This window comes from Amia ocellicauda, chromosome 1, assembly GCF_036373705.1.
Source record: "Amia ocellicauda isolate fAmiCal2 chromosome 1, fAmiCal2.hap1, whole genome shotgun sequence".
NCBI classification, from domain to species: domain Eukaryota; kingdom Metazoa; phylum Chordata; class Actinopteri; order Amiiformes; family Amiidae; genus Amia; species Amia ocellicauda.
The window spans coordinates 60617406-60638119 of NC_089850.1; the positions used below are offsets into that span (position 1 = coordinate 60617406).

Below are 20714 nucleotides of genomic sequence, written 5' to 3' on the forward strand. Positions count from 1 at the left end.
CAGGGGTGCTAGAGAGCACTATAATTAGATCTCACACCAAAAACTACAAGTGTAATACAAATGCTAAAATACAATGTACAGTAGTTAAATAAAACCAGTTAAATCAAACAAAAAAATCGGTAACAGGAACCGTTAAACAAATGTCTCAGGCTGACAGCTTCAAACTAAACGAGAAGCACCTGCCTTTTAAACCTACAAGGTGTTGGAGGAGGAGGAGGGCGGCAAAACAAAATACATCAAATAGAAAATTAACTCATTAAAAAGTGACTATCTAACACAAGCCTAAATATGTAGAATAAAACTAAACCATAAACCGCCGTTTTATTGCATACAAGTAGATCACAGAGATGTTGTCGAGATACTGATCTTCTTCTACTATTATTATTTCTTAGCAGACACCCTTATCCTTACCAATCATCCACACATGCAACTGCAAACTGTCTCTTTTCAATGGCTGTTTATTAATTGCACAATGTTAATCAAAAGCATTAGCATCTGTAATATAATGTAATGACGAACTATGGATCATGCTTTGCACTTTGTATTGCACTTATGTTGTAAGTCGCCCTGGATAAGGGCGTCTGACAAGAAATCATCATCATCATCATCATCATAATCATGCGCATCTAATCAGTTCTTGTCCGTTGCAATTCCCTGAACCGCACGCTCATTGTTTAAGTTTGGTTTGTTGCTCTCCGACTGGCTTTAATAAAGAAACAAGTTATTTATCTGGCCTTGATTGCAAACTCTCTTGCACAATGTCCCTCTGTATCTTCATGCACACCCTGTTGATCCATCTCTGTTTGTTTATGTGCATTTTCAGCCCACTGGTCATCTCGCCCACAGACCCCCTGCCTGTCCTGTCCTCTCCGGCACCAGCGGCCGCGTCTGTCCCCGACACAGAGCACTGCTCTCTCTGGTCAGACCAGCCGTTCATTTCTCTCTTCTCTATATAACAACAAGGATGACGGTGATGATGATGATGATCCAGGCATTACTACACGCACACATCTCTCCCTGTCACTGGGCGGGGAGCAGGAGAGGGGCGGAGGGCTGGGCAGGGGCGGTCCGGGAACAGAGTTCATATCAGCGGCAGCGGCGAGGCGGAGGCGCCGTGAACGTCAAACCCGAGCAGAGAGGGACGGCAGCCGCACCGCATCATCCCATCATCCCATCATCCCATCATCCCACGCCCCGCAGAGCAGCGACACACACGCACATCTCATCCGGAAGTAGGATTCTCCTTCCGCCAGCGAGAAAGATGGCGGCTGCCATGCTGAAAGGTGTAGCGGAGAGCCTAGGCGCCTCGGAGCCGGCGCTGCGGCTGCTCTTGTCGATCCTGGCCGGTGAGTGACACATGAAGGACGGCTCCCACCCCCACGCACCAGCCGCCCGCCCCACGGCCAGACCCCAGCCCGGGCCCACGGGCCGGCTCCCGACACCGAGCTGACCCTCCGAGCGCACTGACACCGTGACACCGTGACACCGTGACACTGGCTGTGCTGACACGCTGACACTGACTATGATGACACCCTGACTGTGCCGACACTCACGCCTGACACGCTGGTGCTGTCGGGACTCCGACTCGCAGACTCCGTGTTATGATTTTGTATTACTGACACAGTGACTGTCCTGACAAGTTTACTACCACACACACTGTACACACACACACACACTGTACACACACACTGTACACACACACACTGTACACACACACACACACACACACAGATAGTGAGTGGAGTTTGCTCTTTGCTCTGACACACCGACAGAGATCCTCTGATTCCGTGTCGCTGACATCGCAAGATCAACATTATCAATGGCACTGACCATACTGTTGCTAACTCTTACTCTGCTGTTGCTACTATTGCTGTTACTACTACTACTACTACTACTACTACTACTACTACTACTAAGACACTAATACTGCTACTGCTAACAGTGCTGCCACTATAATCAATATTTAAACTAGTCTAATACTACTGTTATACTGATGCTACTACTAAGAAGTATTGCTACAGCTCTTGCTCTTAGTATGTATTGTGCATGTACTACTATTATTATTATTGTTACCCTCAATACTACTACTAGTAAAATACATTTAATCACACCACTGCCACAATTGCTACTATGGTTGTACATTGTTACTGTACTGTAAGTCTCATCCCCCTGTCTTATTGCCTTAGTTCCCTGTAATGCAGTGGTTCTCAATTCGGGTCCTGGAGGAGCCCCTACGCTGCTGGTTTTTGTTCCAACCGATCACTCAATTACTTACTTTAATCTTAATTGAACTGGCAATCTCCTTAGTTTTGTTTCATTAAATTGTGAAATAAAAGGTTATTTAATAAGTTATTTATACATTGCTACCAATAATGAAAAGGCTCTGATTTAGGAAATTATTAGTTCAATTAAGGGTTCAATTAAGTAATTGAGAACTCGGTTGGAACAAAAACCAGCAGGTTAGGGGGTCCTCCAGGACCCAGATTGGGAACCACTGCTGTAATGCGATCACAAATTTTGTGTGTATTATTGCAGAGTTCAATTACACAGTCAATGTGTCTGTATTAACCCCACTCTCTCTCTCTCTCTCTCTCTCTCTCTCTCTCTCTGTAAGTGCACTGCTCTCATTATTATTTGTGTGTGTTTTTGCTTTAACTCAATTGATTAAACGTTTCTCTGTCTCTCTCAGGTTATCCCTTCGCTCTCTTCTACAGGCGTTTTCTCTTCTACCGGGAGCCCTCACTCATCCACCTCTTCCACACGCTGAGCGGCCTGGGTCTAGCTGCGTTCAACTTTGGTAAGAGAGAGAAAATAGGGGTTTGAATGGGAGAGGGAGAGGGGAATCGTAGAGAGAATGAACTCAATTTCCTTAAGAGAATACATGTATGTAGAATACTTGTGTGAGAGAAAGTAAGTATGTGGAAGAGAGACCGTGAGAATAACAGTGTGTGAGAGATTTAAGTTTGAGTTTGAATAAACTGTTTGGACAGAGAATGTATGTTTGAGAGATAGAATAATTAGCCATAACCATTAATATCCCAGTTTACTCTACAACCTGTTAGAGGATTCTACATAACACTATATATTTAGAAGTTGTCAGTATAAGCCCATCTTTCACAACCTGGCAAATATTCTGAGTAATATTGAACAACACTTTCCCTTCTACCATGAAACTGGACAGTCGTCCGTTACTGCGTGGTTAATAATCCATGGAAAGGAATTGACTGCTCAGGCCCTTGAAGCCCTGGTCATTGAAGAGGGGGAGAGAGAGATTATTCTGTGTGAGAAAATGTGTGCATTTGTTTTGGAGAATAAGTGTGTGAGAGGGAGAAAAAGAGGCAGTGCATAATGAGGGGAGAAAGGTGGGTGTAGTTTAGTTGAGGGTCTGTTCTGAATTGAATTGAAATTCAGAGGTCTGTTCCAGTTAGTTTGAGCGTGGAATTGATAATGAATCGCTGTGATTCTGAGTTAGTATTTTTAAAGCAGTTTCTGCTTTCTGCTAAGCAACAATACTATTTTATGAAACCATTGCCATTGTGTGCTTAATGTATTTGAAAAACTGTTCTATTCTCAGAGCAGTCAATTATAGTGTGAATGTTCCTTCCTGTTCACCAGGAATTAGAAGAAGCAGAGCATGATGCATATCAGAATTGAATGGTATTTGTTTAAAAAACAACAAATGATTTGATCAGGAGAGAACTCGTATTGAAGCCTTTTGTTGTGATTCTTTATGAATTATCAGCAGATAAACAGTGACATCACTGTATTAATACCCACTAACAACCGCAACAAAAATTATCAAGACTGGTGAATACGACAATGTTATCAGCTATTATTGATTTGTATTGCTGTACAGTGGGACTCAATTTAGTGGTGTAATGTTTGATTTAAAGGCCAATGTCTCTCTTTAAAGGCAACTTTAAAATCCCGCTGTCTCAAATGGAGCTATATAATCACTCTAGAATTAAGTTGTTCTATTAAAACAACAAAAATCAGACCTGGTGTAGTCATGACCAGAAGTCTGTTACACTTGGACAAGCAGTTTCCTTTAAAAATAAATAAATAAAACCCTATTCACACTGAAACAATTGCCAGCATTTTGTTGCCAGCAGGGTCTCTGTGAATGGGTTATTGCCGGCAAATCGTTGCCATCAATTTCCCTGCAACGGGTCTGTGTGAATGGAGCAGGAAAATGATTGCTGGTAAATTCAGCGTCAAGTCCTTGCATGTCGAGGCAGTGCGGAGGTTGAAAATAATATAGTTATGTATGTAGTTATATTTATAATATAGCAATGTCCCCAGAGACGAAAGCCAGAGAGCCATGGATACGCCCTCCATTTTCATTCTGGCCCTCCCCTCCTCAGGGGAGTGCTGACCACTACTATCGGATGCCCAGAAAGGGCAAGAACTCTGGCTCAGGAGATCGCAGTAATGCAAGAAAAACTCGAGAGAACTCACGAGAGGGGTTCTACTCATGGTACTTCCTAGTGCCAAAGAAGGACGGAGGCTTAAGGCCCATTCTCGATCCAAGGAGTCTCAACATGTTTCTGAAGAAAATAAACTTTCGCATGTTGACTGCAAAGCGTATCTTCCAGTTAGTCTGACTGGCCAACTGGTTCACGTTGACAGACCTCAGGGACACCTACTTCCATGTCCCAATCTTCCCAACGCACAGCACATATCTACGCCTTGCCTTCCAAGATTCTGCTTGTTGCAGTTCGGCCTCTCACTGGTGCCCTGCATGGACGCGTGGATGCAGTCCTGGAAAACATGACAGAGGTCATACAACATGACACGATTACACTGGGTTTTTCAGTTCACATGGAGCAGAGCTCTCTTGAACCCATGCATTCGGTGGTGTTCTTGGGAATGCGGTTCAGCTCTATTCTTGTGATGCTTGCAATGCAGAAGACGGACAGTCTGTACAGACAACATGACAGTTGTGGCTCAAATCCATCACAAGAGAGGGCATGCGCTCACCCATACTGCATTGTGTGGTGTGCAAACTTCTTCTGTGGGCCTAATCTACATCAGGGCAATACACCTGCCAGGTGTGTCCAACACAGCGTTGGACCTCCTCTCTTGGAGAGGACCGAACAGCTTGGAATGGAGATTGAGTCCTTAAGAGTAAATCTGGGAGATGTTGGGATGAGCTCAAGTTGACCTCTTGCTACTCGGGCAACGACTCTGTGCCCCTGTGCTGAAAGCAGGAGGGGGTCCCCTGGTGTGGACGCCTTGCTTACCCGTGGCTGTGGGAATTGCTATACGCCTTCCCCACCGCCACTTCCTCCTGATTGCATCCCAGTGTCCGAGACAGTTATGATGGCAAAACAATGACGGCTCACTGTGTGGTGGATGCGATCCGTCTCTCATCTATTAAAATGCAAAGGTTCCCATTCCAGAGCACATCTCGGTTCACTCCACAAGGGGACAGGCCATGTCGTGGGCTCTTTTTCATGGTGCCTCACTGGAAGACCTGTGTAATGCTGCGACATGCTCCAGTCATCAAACTTTCAAAGTTCTACCACCTGAATGTTGCAGACCAGGTGCGCCCCACGCTGAGCACTCGGGTCCTGCAGGCGGCTTGCCCTCAGGCACCGTGAGGCTCTGCTGTGCTTGCCAAGGATGGGAATTGCCTTAAATCAGGTGTCCGGATTTCGCAATAGCTCTGGTATAGTCTTCCCATTAGGTAATGGCTGTCTTTTGACTTGAAAGGGAACGTTAGGTTATTATCATAACCCTGGTTCCCTGAAAAAGAAAGACAACAATTACCCTTCTGGGGGCTCTTGGCTAGATGACCTTCATGATGAAGAAATGGCAGACTGCTACGGTGAGGAGGAGACATTTCACAGGTACAGGGGTGGGACTCTTCCTCCCAGCAGGGCCCCTATTGAGCAGCTTTGGTACAAGTTTTTACATGATTGGCAGGTCATTAAGCTCCTCCCATTTGGTTGTCTTTCTTTTTCAGGGAACCAGGGTTATGATATTAACCTGACATTTTCTGTGTGAATGGCTTCTTGCTGCCAATTTTCCGGCATTGGTGTGAATGGGGTGCAACAGGAAAAAAGCCGGCAAACTTTTACATACATCTCTGTGTAAAGGAGTGTGTCCTGTTTTCCGTTTTGAATGCCTTGAAGCCCAATTTCCATTTGTGTCCCTGGGTGCGTGTGTCCCTGCTGATCTGGAAGAGCTTCTCTGGGTCATCTATGTGGCCCTGTGTTTTCTGTGCCTTTTTTCCCCCTATTAATTCAATAGCTATGCCCTAGATGCCCCTGCAGCCTCCCCAGTTATTGTAATTGAATTCTGAATTAATTAAAATATATATATATATATATATATATATATATATATAGGGTTTGAATAATTAGAAAAAATAAACTAATTATGATTAGAATAAACATTGATAGACCTAAACATGTAGATTTTGTTATCATTTGGCATTTAATTAATACATGCAACAATATACAACTGGTATTCTGTACACTGATGGGTATAATTTTTAATGCACTTGTAATCTATCTGCACAGTCTCAAGTCAAAACCAAAGGCTAAGGTTGGAATCTATTAATTGACCTCCTCCAGTATAAAGTGAAGGGTAAAGAAAATTATGAATGCTGACAAGATGTTATTTTTGCTTTGACAGGCATTTGTTTGTTCTAATATTCCCCAGGGAAAAAATGATAAGCCCAAACTACTAGCGTTTCTTAACAAACATGTAATAAATGAGGGGGCAATTCTACCCCAAATTGCTGATTTGCAGAAGATTACTTTTTTACCATCCCTTTAAATAAATGTTGGTAGCTGCTGTTGCCTAATCAATGCCCCAATGCACATTGAGACTAATTGAGATGATTGAAGGCATGTTGAGATTTATCAATAAGTAGTTTAATTAAGCAAACTCCATGGCTACCTTGCAGGTCACATAAAATGCAGGGCCCTGTTATAATGCACTGTTACAAAAAGTTGTACAGCCGTCTGCAGTACAATGCAGAATGCACACCTTATGCTTTTAATTTATTTTTTTGTTCAGTGCTTCCTCATCGTTGCTCGGTGTTGCTCTTTCACAGATCGGGATTGCCCTAAATGTAGCCAACCGGAGATTTAATTAGAAAGGAGGAACATACAATGTACGTACAGTGGCAAACATATTTTTGTTTTTTCAAATTGAAAAACAATCAACTATTACTGGCAATATATTTATGATATGTCTACAGAACTGGATATAAAAAGTGCTTCCCTTCCCTTTTAAACCACTGAAAGTGAAACTGGAACAATGGGATGGAATTGCATTTGTAATAATTGATCAGCTGAAGGAATTGAATTGAAGGAATTCAAGTGTAGAGTGGATTGAAGAGGTGGACTTGTCTTGAACTCCCTCAATTAGAATATTTACAGTTTTCTCTCTGTGCTGAATCAGGTTTTCAACAATATACTGAAAAGATGCCACTGATGGATACATGTAGTTTAATTTACTATCTATTGCAATAAAAGAGCCATGGAATAACATTTTCAAATGAAGGGGGTTAATACTTTCCACTAAAAAGTGTATAGGGTTTATTATGCCTATATTTTTATTATACAGTGTTTAATATACATGTGATTAGTGATTGTAATACATTAGTGATTGTAATGGATGCATTGTTTAGGCACTGAGTTTTGGAGGTGAGAGATGGAGGGATGAATGAATGGAGGGATGGTGTTTTAATCACTCACTAACATCCTTCTTCCTTTAATTTGGATGCAAACCAAATGGACTGTGCAGAAGGTTTAGTATCTGTGTATCTCTCTTTCTCTCTCTGTTTCTGTTTCCTTGTCTTTCTCTCTTTATCTGTCTCTCTCTATATCTATGTTCCTCTGTCTCTCTCTGTCTGGAGCTGCCTATCTGTCTCTTGCTCTCTTTCTCTGCACCTCACTGTCTTGGTCTTTTCCTATACTTCTGTGTTGGTCTCTCTGTAACTTTGTTTCTCTGTCTTTCTGACTCTAGCCCTGTGTCCCTCTTTTGCTTTTGCTCTGCACCTCACTGCCCATTTCTCCCCCTCTCACTCTCCCTCTCCCTCTCTCCATTCCAACATTTTTTCTGTCTTTCGTTCTCTCTTGCCCCTCCCTGCCCCTCCCCTCTATTGGATTCCACAGCTTGCCCTGACTAACGCTCCTTGAATTATACCAGTGAGACCAGTAGCACGAGTTTTCCCAGAACTCTAATACAGCGGTAGACAATCACTGCAGCACACAGTACAATGTAATATAGTATCGCACAGCACTGTACAGTTTAATATTGCACAATACAATTCAGTATTGTATGGTACAATACAGAACTGCACTACTGTTTAAAACATTTCACATGCCACTGTGTCACTATTTTACGGCCTGTATTAATATCCGTTTTAGGAAGGTCTGTGGAATCCATATCGGGGTCTGTTTTAATCTTTCTTTATGAATTTTCTGTAGCATCGTCATTAGGATCTATGTGTTTGCAGCATCTCTGCAGTCATAATTACAGTGTGTATTAATCACTGTATTATGAGTGTCTCTAGGGTCTGTATTAGGGCCTGTATTCATCTCTATGTTAGAAGTGTCTGTCGGATTTGTATCAGGAACTGTTGTAATCAGTGTTCAGTGTTTGTAGGGACTTTATTAGGGTCTATATCCATCTCTGTGTTAGGAGTGACTGTAGGGTATGCATTCAACTCGTTCTGTCTTTCAGGCTCTCGGATGCATCACTCGGTTGTCTGTGTGATGGTGCAGTTCCTGATGCTGAGGCTCATGGGAAGGACATTGACAGGAGTTGTTAGCAGCTTGCTGTTTCAGATGGTGAGTATTTTTTTTTCTTTTACTTTCTCTTTCTCTCTCTGTCTCTCTCTGTCGGTCTTCTTCATACAGACCGTCATAGCATCCTACAGTCACCAGTGACATCCCCTATTATCATTTGTGGGTAGGGAAAATGAAATGAAGGCAATTTTCACACAGAGACATATAGACATATAGGTTTAGTAGCTGAGGGAGAATAACCTGTCAGTTGGGCTATTTTACCATGACCTCTATATTGAACTATGACCCCTGTGCTGAACTATGACCTTCACTGATCTTTTTTTTTATTGAACTTTGAGCTATACACTGAAATACGTCCTCTCTACTTACCGTTCATCCCTGTATTGAACTTTGACCTCTGACCTATGTAGCTACCCCTGACCTCACACACTTAGGAATGCCGGGCATACTGGCTTGTGAACTAACATTGGGTCACTTTCACCTACAGCCTCAGTCATAAATGTTTAGTTTTCATATTTACCAATTTATGATGTGAAAGTTAGTGTGAAGTACAATAGTTCCCAGTGTACAAAACTTTGAAGGTAGTCTTCTGGTTCCATTCCTTCATAAGTAAATAACTACTAAATGAAAAATAATAACTTTAGTTAAATTGAATAACCTGATAGTGTTGTTAACAGTTTCCTGTTGTATTCTGCAGATACTAATTGCACACCCTTATCCAGGGTGACTAACCATTTCATAGTCAATACAGGATTTTAAATAATTTTTTAACTGGAAAGACATTAACATTATAATCTGGCATTGTTGACATTGTTGCCAAATTGAGTCCAATTGCACTTCAATAAATAAATCTATAAAGACTGATAATTATGCCTGATCTACACTGCACACACTGGACTGTATTTTGTACAAATTAACAATACTGTACATTGCTGTACATTGTGTTTTGCATTTATTGCACTTTACTGTATTATGTAAACCTGTTGAGAAGTGTATTTTGTGACAACTGTAAGTTGCCCTGGGTAAGGGCATCTGATAAATAAATAAATAAATCGTTCAATAAATAAAGGTGAAGTCTCTCCTGATCAAATCAGTAGTATTGCTCAGGTATTTTCTCAATGGCAGGAACGGTGTTACCTGTCAGCTGAGATCAGAAATTAAGTCTGTAATGCAATTAATGTCTCAACACACAATTTCTCCACTATTATTTTCTCATTGTTTATCTTCAAAATGTACAAGTACCCAAAGGCAACACTTAAAAAGGTCTCAAGCCCTAGTCAGTTTAACTGAGAAATGCTTAATTCTATTTTTTTTTTGCATAATCCATAACTGACATGATTGGTGTGGATTGTATTCATACTGTTCCTCCAAAATGAATTTCTAATTTCCATGCCACTGGTGGCCAATTTACATATGAAACCCATCTTTTTTTTCTTTTTCTTTACTGTTTTATAGGACCCGACAGATTTATCAGAGCACCGATAGTATCGGCCGATATTGGTCTTTTCCAGAAATATCTGTATCGGCACATATTCCACCGATAATGCACCGATGTATTTTCTCAAACTATTGGCTAATTTTTTTTTTTTTTTTTCCTTTTTCAAATTACTATAAAATCCTTCATCAGACTTCAGACAATAAATACATTTTTATTTGGTTTTACACTCATTATTATAATTATTTAGCATTATTTTTAACAGTCGGTACATGAAAAAACCTAGATGTCCCTGCATCCTCCCCAGCTATAGTAATTTAATTCACAATCAGTGTGTTTAAAGAAACATAGGGAGACCTAAACATGTAGTCAGAAACATTGCAATCAAATGTAATTGAGCAAATGCACATAACAATATACACCTGGTATTCTGTACAACAAGGGGTATAATTAATTTTGTACAATTTTATCTAATTTATCTTTAGACAACACTCAAAAGTCAACAATAGACGGACATTTATCACCAGAAGAAAACTAAAGGCAGAGATTTGACAGTTATTAATTGACCTCCTCCAGTAAAAACAGAAGTTATGAATGCTTACAACATGCATTTTTTTGCTTTGACACAGAAATCATTTTTGTGGTAATATTCCCCTGAAAATAACAATTCCAAACTGCATTTCTGAACAAACGTAACGTCAACTGAAAAGGGAATATCTACCCCAAATTGCTCATTTGTACAAGAAACACTTGTAGACTCAATATGTTTTGCACATTTTCTATGTTCTCCAAGAACTATCAAATACCTCTGAACTGAAAGTAATATTTGGCAACAATGCCAGATTGTTAATCTTCCGTCTCCGAATTTCTTGTAATCAGCACAGGGTGTTAAATGTTTAAGATCCTCTGAATTTTCATAATGTGACTAGATACAATGACAGGCATACAATGACATTCTTCGAGGTTTACTGCCAAATTCAGTACATTTGACTTGCAATGCCCACATAATAGCCCTGGCCAGCAATATCTGGGCAAATAACACAGGCGGGTTCCTACATTGAAAAAGCATTTATACATTGTTGAAACAGCAACCTACCTTTTAAAAACCACCTGACGGAAACAAACCAACAAGGCTGTACTTTACCCCTAAAGTTGCCCCCAGAGTCATGTATAACCTGATGAAGCACTTTGTTTTCTGCTCCTGAAAATCATTCCAAAAACATCCCTCTTTAAGCAGGATTCATGGAGAAGAAATGCATATTTCACCAAACACTGCAGTGTTAAGAATTTCTTGAAATTGCTTACAGATGTGCAAAGTTCAAAAGTTTGCATTAAAGCTGAAAAATTATTTCCCAATTTAACATGAAAGGCTAAAATATATTTGTCAGTTAATACCTTCTGTAGGTGCTGATAGAAGAGTTTCTTCTGATGTCCAAGTTTTTACAGAAAAGCATCTTTTTCTTAACAGTGGTTCTTAGCCCTGGTCCTGGAAGAGCCCCACTCTGCTGGTTTTTGTTCCAACCGAGCTTTCATATTACTAATTTGCACCCTTAATTTAACTAATTTCATAAATGAGACCATTTTAATTGATTTAAACAGTAGAGGTTTAAAGTTAAGAATAAAACTGTATATCTTATTAGGGAACCTACTTTTTATCAGTTACACAATTTAAAAAAGTCAAATGTAAGCAAATTATTACGGTTGAGAACCACAGCTCCCACAACGCATTGCTCCGACTAAAGTGAAAGTTCCCATGTTAAAGAGGTGGAGTTGACCATCTTGTTTAGATAGAGGGTCTTTGTTATAAACACTACAGTACAATACATTACAATATGAATGTCTATAGTGTGCAGTCCAATCCAACTACAATATGATGCTATAGAGCACAGTACTATAAAGTACAATACAACATAAATGCAAATACAATACAAAATGATCCAAATACAGTACAAGGAATGGGGGAACTGAACTGTAATAACTTCTCTCTCTCTCACTTTTTTTCTTTCTTTCTCTTTCTCCTCCCCCCCCTTCAGATGTACCTGCTCCTGGGTTATTACTACACGGCCACAGATCAGTACGATATTAAGTGGACGATGCCTCACTGTGTGCTCACCCTCAAACTCATCGGTAAACCAGACCCTGCTGCTTGTCTCTGTAGAGCTCCAGGCACCAGGAGGAATCAATGCAATGGCAGTCCAAAGTGTTCACCCTGCCACCTGTTTCCTCTTTGGGCTAAATCAGTGTTTCACCAAAGTGACTAGAGACCGCACTAATCAATGTCTAGTTTAGTGAACAATGTTTATTTGAATAAGTAAATCACCCAATAACATTCTTACCTTCAATGAGTAGTAGTAATAACTGCTACAACAGTTTTGTGACTCTGGAGTATTACAATCCACAAACAAGCTGAGGAATGTTCCACTAACACTATTACACCGAGTAAGAATAGTATTCATTATAATCATAATTATAATGACTCTCTTTCTACCACAGGTCTGGCTTTTGACTACTATGATGGAGGGAAGGAAGTGGTGAGTGTGTAGTTCGGGTGTGCTGATTGGCTGGCTCTATTGATTGACGACTGCTGCTGAAGTGTGCCCATGACCTCACTAATGCGTCTCTCTCTTCAGTCTCATCCCTCTGTGTCCCCCTCCTATACTTTCTCAATGGAAGTGTCTCAGTCTGTGTTGTTTCTCTGGGGCAGTCAGTCAGTCAGTCAGTCTGTCTGTCTGGGTGTGACAGATTGTGTGCATCTGTCAATTTCTCTCTCTGTGTCTATCTGTCAGTCTCTCTCTCTGTGTCTGTTTGTCTCTCTCTCTCGGTCTGATTCTCTCTCTCTCTGTCTGTGCTATCAATTCCAGCCAAAGGAGACACTGAGGTAAAAGTCTAGTGTATTAACCCTCCTTTCCTCCCTCTGTCTCTCTCTCTCTCATTTACTACAAAACCCCGCTGAAAGAACAATTATTTTGTATGTATTGAAAAGCCTAGACTTTACTGACAAGGTGCTATAACAGTTGTCCTCCTATGGACAATTGTATACAAACAGTTCACCTGAAGCGCACGCACACGCAAACACACACAAATCCACACAGACAGACAGACACACAAGTCACACAGATGGACACACACAGGAGTACAGTCATAAATACCCTCATACATAGACAGACCAAGTCAAGCCCATCCCCCTCTCAGCACTGTAGAAGAGGTACAGATCGTGACAGAGTGATAGATATCTAGAAGTCTAGGAAGATAAATGCACACTTATCTGTGCAGTGTTTGTTCAGTGCAGTGCTGACCGTAAATCATGAAGACTATCTGTAACTCTCTCTCTCTCTCTCTCTCTCTCTCTCTCTCTCTCTCTCTGCCCATCGCCCCAACCCTCTTCCCCTCTCAGGCACAGCTGAATGCCGAGCAGAAGCAGGCAGCCCTGCCCAGCCCTCCATCTCTGCTGGAGGTCTATGGCTTCTCCTACTTCTATGGGGGCTTCCTGGTGGGTCCGCAGTTCACCCTGCGCAGCTACCAGAGGCTAATCGCTGGGGAGCTGACGGACAGCCCGGGGCTTCCACCAAACAGGTATGTGCTCTGACACACTCCCACATACTCTCACTCTCACAGACACATTCTTAATTCTTTAACACACACACACATGCACACACCTGCACACATTGTCTTCTACTCTAAATTCTAATTGAACTCACCTGTGGTCAGTTGCATAAACCTGTGAACTGAAGTTCCCCCTTAATTATCCACTTCACTGTTCCTTAAGTTTAAGGCTGTTGTAGAGAATGTCTCTACACTGTAAAGTCAATATATTAGTGAAGTGAAAAACTGCTCTGTTTAATACTCATTAATTACCTAACCCCCCCATGCTCCACTGGCCTCGCTGAGCCCCCACTGATTGACAGTTTTCTGTCCCCCTGTCCACCAGCATCATGCCCGCCGTTAAGAGATTCTCTCTGGGCCTGCTCTGTCTGTCAGTCTACACCATCGGCAGTCCCTACTTCCCAGACAGCTTCTTCTTAACCGAGGAGTATGAGGTGAGTGATGTCATCAATCTACCCACCCTTATCCAGCTGCAGTAAAAAAAATAAATAACTAACAATATAGTAATGCAGTGAGAGAGAGTAGTTCCTCTCCCTGTAGCACAGCTGGGGAATGATCATCACCAGTATCATCATTATAATAAGAAGAATCTGCTGATACCTAGGGTTACATATATTTATCACAAAATTTACACCTTTTACTAAATGTATTACAGTAACTGCAAAAATAAATTCAGTATATTAGTGCTCCTAAAATAGTCCATCATGAAATAGTGTGGGATTTCAATTAACTGTGTCTCATCCAATCCAACAGAAGTAGCACTGTCTTCTGCCATTCTCCACTTGCATTGAACCCTAGGGGGTAAAGAATTGTTATGGATGCATTTGACTTGAGGTAATCTGGTGCCATAGTGGATGAAGAAGATGATGATGATGATTTAATATTATTATTGTCATTCTTAACACTCATGGCAGTGACGGTGCTTTGTGTGTTTGTGTTTCAGGCTCAGCCATTCCTGTATCGGTGTGTGTACATCCTGCTGTGGGGGAAAATCACACTGTATAAATATGTCAGCTGCTGGGTCATTGCGGTCAGTGCTGTCTGTGTGGGGTCTGTGTGGGGTCTGTGTGGGGTCTGTGTGGGGTCTGTGTGGGGTCTGTGTGGGGTCTGTGTATTTAACTGTATATAGTGTGCAAGTGTGTGTGTCTGACTCTCACATATGGCAGGAGCCTGTGTGCTTGTGTGTCTGCGCTCGCATTGGGTGTGAGTCTTCGTGTGCGTCTCTGACTCTCGCCGCTCTCTCAGTGCAGTGCCAGTGTACTGTAGCACTGTATTAACTCAGTCTCTCTGGCCCTGTGTGCAGGAGGGCGTGTGTATCCTGTCTGGGCTGGGCTATAACGGGCATGATGCCAGCGGGGAGGTCCAGTGGGACGCATGTGCCAACATGCGCGTGTGGCAGTACGAGACCACACCCCTGTTCACTGGCACCATCAACGCCTTCAACATCAACACCAACGCCTGGGTGGCCAGGTAGATGGAAAATTTAAATTACAACTAGTCCCAGCAGCCCCTCTCAGGGTGCCTCAGTTGCATCTCCCAGGAGCCTTTGCCCCTCTTCAGTGTGTATTGGTTTGATGCATTATGGGGGCTGCAGTTTGAATTCTTCTCCAGTCCTCTAACCTTACAACACATACTGAGCTTCAACACCTAAAACTACACCTCCCATCAGCACTTGCCATGTTCCAGTTTGTTTCCAATGTCTATGTTACCCTGATGCATGAGGGTAGATCTCTTTTATTGATAGTATTCCATAATCATGAGCTTCTGCCCCTTCTTCAGTGTGTATCTGAATGGCTGTGCTTCCCCGTTGCACTCTGGGACCATCGGACCATCCTGTGCTGTTTTTGCAGACATGTGTTCAAGCGGCTGCGCTTCCTGGGCAGTAAGATGGCGTCTCAGGCCGTCACCCTTCTCTTCCTCGCCCTGTGGCACGGCCTGCACTCTGGCTACCTCCTCTGCTTCTCTTTGGAGTTCATCATCGTCACTGTGGAGAGACAGGTCAGGGCTGGTCTCTTTGTCCCCGTGTTTGTCTGTCAGTGTTTGTCCAGGTCTGTCTCTCTTCCTCTATCTTTCTTCTCAGTGGTTTCTCCCTGAAGTTTGTCGTCATCACCACAGAGACAGTGGTCGGTCACTCTTACCCCTCTCACTGTGTCGGTGTGCAGCAGTTAGTGCGTCTGTCTCTTACTGTGTCTGTCTCTCTCTCTTCTAACTGAAGTCAGCATGCAGGAAGTCGGGTATCTAATCTATCTCATGGTTTAACTTTACCTCTCTTACTTAATCTATCTTTCTCTTTGTCTCTGTGTATCTGACAGTCTCTCTCTCTCTCTCTCTCTCTCTCTCTCTCTCTCTCTCTCTCTCTGATGTGACCCTTCTTGGAGTTCTTTGTCCACTAAGGCCTCATCTCTCCTCTCTCTTCCACTGTCTGTCTGTATGTGTCTCTCTCTCTCTCCCTCTTTCTCTTTCTCTCTCTCTTCCACCTCCCACTCCCCCCTCTCTCTGGTCTGCTTCTTGCTGGCATTCAACACGGACACTACAGAAAGACAGGTAACTACCCACACACAGACTCATTCTCCCTGTCTGTCTATCTGCATCTCTCTTCTTCTCTCTAGAGTTTATCATAACACATGGGTGAATAACCCATCTCTCTCTCTCTCTCTCAGGCCCTGGCCCTGGTGAAGGACAGCCCAGTTCTGACCAGCGTGTCTCAGAATCCAGTTCTGTATCCACTGGTGTACGGAGTCCAGCAGTTCCTGCACTGGCTCTTCATGGGCTATCCCCTCATCCCCTTCTGCCTCTTCACCTACGACAAGTGGCTTCGGGTACGAGGGGTGTGGATGGCGTGGGGGTGTGTGTGAGGATGGGAGGGGAGGGAAGGAGAGTGTTGGAGGAGAAGGGGCATAAATCAAAATGTATGTTCTGACAAGACATGTATTTAAAGCATTTGAAGTTATTGAATCACATTGTATCGCCATCATGACGTTTAGTGGAGTCTCCTTCAGACATGGACCAGCTGCTGTACTGGGAATGATCCAGTAGGAGCTCCTGTCACACTATAGATATTGTTTTGTACACTTTATTTAATTACTATTTAAAGACTATCATTTAATAATTGTAACTAACAAAGGTAATGCTAGCAGACCCCTTCAAAGCCAAGGATCTAGGACCCAAGTGCAGAGTGAAAACAGAGCAGATAGGACAGGTTGGAAAAGGGTAAGGGTCAAGAACTGGCAAAACCGAGCAATTAGGAAAATCCAAGAGTTGTGGTCATGAAAACAGGCAAGAAGTCAAAGAACAGGCAAACGGGAGTAACAAGGGAGATTCCAAGATTCGGGAGTCGAGAGAATAAGCGTGCGCAGGAAGAAACTCTCAGAATTGTTACTGAAAGCAAACGACTTCACACACTGTGGGCAACAAAGGGGTCTATATACTCAGAGCAGAGGGAAGCAGAAAAGAGTGGATTGGTGTGCTGAACGAATGGGAGAAGAGGGTCAATTAAGCTAAATGCACATGGTGCTTAGGAATGTTATGTCAGAGACGGAGCTAGAATACAGGAGGAGATGACCTCTGGTGGCGAACTTGGGAAGTGTGGGGTGAAGACATGACAATAATAAAGTTGCTCACGCTGTTTCTCTCCACCTCTCAGGTGTACTCCTCTGTGTATTTCTGTGGTCATGTCTTCTTCTTGTCCGCCTTCCTGATCATGCCATATCTCCGCCGAGCACTGGTGCCCAAGAAGAGAGAGAGTGAGAAAAAAAAAGAATAGAGGTACAGAGCACACGTCTAGGAGTCAGTATGTCTTTGTGTCTCTTTGTCTCTCTCTGTGTGTTACTCAGTTGGAGTCAGTACGTACTGTCAGTGAAATTGTACATTATTAACCATCTCTCTCTCTCTCTCTCTCTCTCTCTCTCAGGCCACTGAAGCTGCCGTTACTGCGACCAGAATATATTTTTTATGTTTTAATATAAATATATATATAAATCTGTATATTTTTTGTTTGAGGAAGGAAACAAATAATTGAAACAAAAAATGACAAAACGACTCTAAACCGCAGTGCCACTCCCTTGTTATCTCACTGTAATTAGGGTTTTTTAAATGAATACATTTTTAACATTTATACACTGTGTTACCATCAGTTCAGGGACTGCAACCAATGCCACTAAAGCCATCTGTGCACAATATCTTTCACATAGCAGTGTAATAGTTATGTACAGTACTATAGTGTAATACCATGAGAGTGTAGGACAAAGCGATGTAGTTTATCATAGTGTAATATAATCTGCAGTACAGTGCAATGTAGTGTACAATGATGCAATGCAGTACATTAGTGTCATGTAGTATATTGTATAATGCAATAGTGTACTTTATGATACTAAAAGGAAATAGTAAACTACATCACTGTAAAGTACAATCTAGTGTAGTGTTTTATACTACAATACACTGAATTCTAGTGTAGTATAGTGAAAAGAAGTAGATGGTTATATTACAGAACAATCTGATACGGTACAATCTAGTGTATTACTATATTAAAGTGTGATATAATGTAGCAGGGGGCAGTGTTGTAAAATGTAATACAGTGCAGTGTGGTATGTTGTAGTGCAGTACAGCACAGTGCTGGTTTCTTTAGTTTAATATTGTATAGTATACTGAAATACAATCTAACATGGTTTACTGCAATCCAATAAAATATAATACAGTATGTAGTGCCATACAATCCAGTTCAGAACAATATAGTCCAGCACAGTACTTTATAGTCTGTACTGTACTACTTCACTATAATACAGCACTGCAATATTCATCTACACGGTACTGCACTATTGTACTATACTGTATTGTCCTATACTCCGTTGTGGTGTGCTACACTGTTATACAACGCTATGCTCTGCTCTACCTTACTGTTGTGTGCTGCACAATACTGCTATACAAGCCTTGCCAGGACCCCTTCACCTCCACACAGCTGTTCTGCTACAATACAGTGCAGCAGACAGAGAGAAGGATGGAGTGCAGGTTGGACCCAGTCTGCTTGTTGATACAGTGTATAAATACAGAGGTTGTGTGTGTGTCTGTGTGTGTGTCTGTGTGTGTGTCTGTGTGTGTGTCTGGGGACTGGACTGCACTGCACTGCCATCTTTTATTTTAACTTATTAACTTTTAATTGGTTCCAACTGTCCCCAGAAAGCCCCAATTACAATGGACACATTTTCTCTGTACATATTCAGTACACTGATTGAGCCCCTGTACTATACTGTATTGTACATATACACCTGTATTACAGAGACTGTACTGTATATATACACCTGTATTACACTGTACTTTACTATAAATATTCTCCTGTAATACAGATACTGTTTTGTACTATTTATATACAGCTGTAATGCAGAGACGGAACTGTACTGTATATATACATCTGTAATGCACACTTTTTTTATAGCACACTATACACACGCACATGCATACACACACACACACACACACACTCTCTCCACAATTGCCTTCTGTTTCTACTGAATGTTCACAGTGACGTTTTTGTAATGACTTGATAATGACTAATTGGGCAGCATACTAATGGGATCTGTTGGTTTTCTAATTGTTTTAATTGTCTTTTTTAGTTTGTTTGGAGTCTTACGTTTTTTTTTTTGGTTGTTTGTCTTATACCGACCGAAACAGCAGGTCTACATAAGGGATGTATGTATCTTTTTTTTTTTTTTTTTTTTTTTTCCTCTTTTCCCTTTCACTCTCCCTTCACCCCTCATCTCCTCACTCTCTCAATTTCTGACCTTTTCTTCACCTCTCTCATCTCCTGTATCACTCCTTCTCCTTCATTCCCTCCTTTCTCACTCTTCCTGTTTTTCTGAAGACCATTTTTGCCAATATATATATTTTGTGGTTTTTGTTTTGGGGGGGTGTTTTGTTTTTTAGGGGTGTGATGACATTTGTAAATAAGATAGGAAATTCTCACAAAGGAAGTGGCTTAGAAGGGGCGGCGTCAGGACGGCAAACGACGACATGCAAAAAACTCCTGACCAAAACTGCTGCAAGTCACCTCTGACCTCCGCATTGTACTTAATTATAATAATAATAATAATAATAATAATAATAATAAATAATAATTAATAATACATTTGATTCCATTGAGACAGCCCCCCCCCCTCACTCTGTACAGGCACAGCAGGGGAACTGTAACTCACTGTGATGATAAATATATACAATAATACAAATAATATTCATTTTAATAGAGGGATAATAATTAATATTGATTATTGTCCTCACCTGTTTTGCCTTATTGTTACCAAAAGTTGACAAAATTGAAATTGAGAACTTTTTTGAGTTTTTATATTAATAAAATAACTTGATTGTAAAACAATTGTCTACTGTGTGTTAACAGAGAATGACAGACTAGGACCAGTATTGCTATTACTACAGCTATTGTGATTACTTCCACTATTTATATTACTACTGCTACTACTAACACATGTAATACTTCTACACTACTAATACCTGCATTTACATGATTGTAACTGATCCCAGGTCTTGCTAACACTGTTACTCATCGAGTGACTAATTTGACTGATACAGTACAATAACACTGCATCGAGAAAGATGGTTAATAAGTGCACATCAACCATCCACCTGACTGACTGGACACTACAGTACATTAACACTGATTGACTGACTGGACACTACAGCACATTAACACTGACTGACTGACTGACTGGACACTACAGCACATTAACACTGACCGACTGGACACTACAGTACATTAACACTGACTGACTGGACACTACAGTACATTAACACTGATTGACTGACTGGACACTACAGCACATTAACACTGACTGACTGACTGGACACTACAGTACATTAACACTGACTGACTGACTGGACACTACAGTACATTAACACTGACTGAC

General features: G+C 41.7%; 1 protein-coding gene across 1 annotated transcript; it reads left to right on the plus strand.

Moving 5' to 3' along the window:
- The first annotated feature begins 1113 nt into the window (after positions 1-1113).
- lpcat3 (lysophosphatidylcholine acyltransferase 3) lies at positions 1114-20167 on the plus strand. The gene is made up of 13 exons (XM_066712161.1): positions 1114-1346; positions 2690-2797; positions 8704-8810; positions 12237-12330; positions 12697-12734; positions 13598-13776; positions 14132-14240; positions 14750-14836; positions 15110-15276; positions 15657-15804; positions 16467-16625; positions 17450-17571; positions 17717-20167. Exons 1-12 carry the CDS (start codon positions 1262-1264, stop codon positions 17567-17569), a joined length of 1401 nt encoding a protein of 466 aa, XP_066568258.1. The 5' UTR covers positions 1114-1261; the 3' UTR covers positions 17570-17571; positions 17717-20167.
- The last annotated feature ends 547 nt before the right edge of the window (positions 20168-20714 follow it).

What these genes read in the sequence shown, in the direction of transcription:
- lpcat3 (XM_066712161.1), top strand. Translation starts at nt 1,262, where the DNA reads ATGGCGGCTGCCATGCTGAAAGGTGTAGCGGAGAGCCTAGGCGCCTCG. An exon ending in CCGGGGCTTCCACCAAACAG is followed by an intron (nt 13,777 to 14,131) that starts GTATGTGCTCTG and finishes CCTGTCCACCAG; the next exon opens with CATCATGCCCGCCGTTAAGA. An exon ending in TCGTCACTGTGGAGAGACAG is followed by an intron (nt 15,805 to 16,466) that starts GTCAGGGCTGGT and finishes TCTCTCTCTCAG; the next exon opens with GCCCTGGCCCTGGTGAAGGA.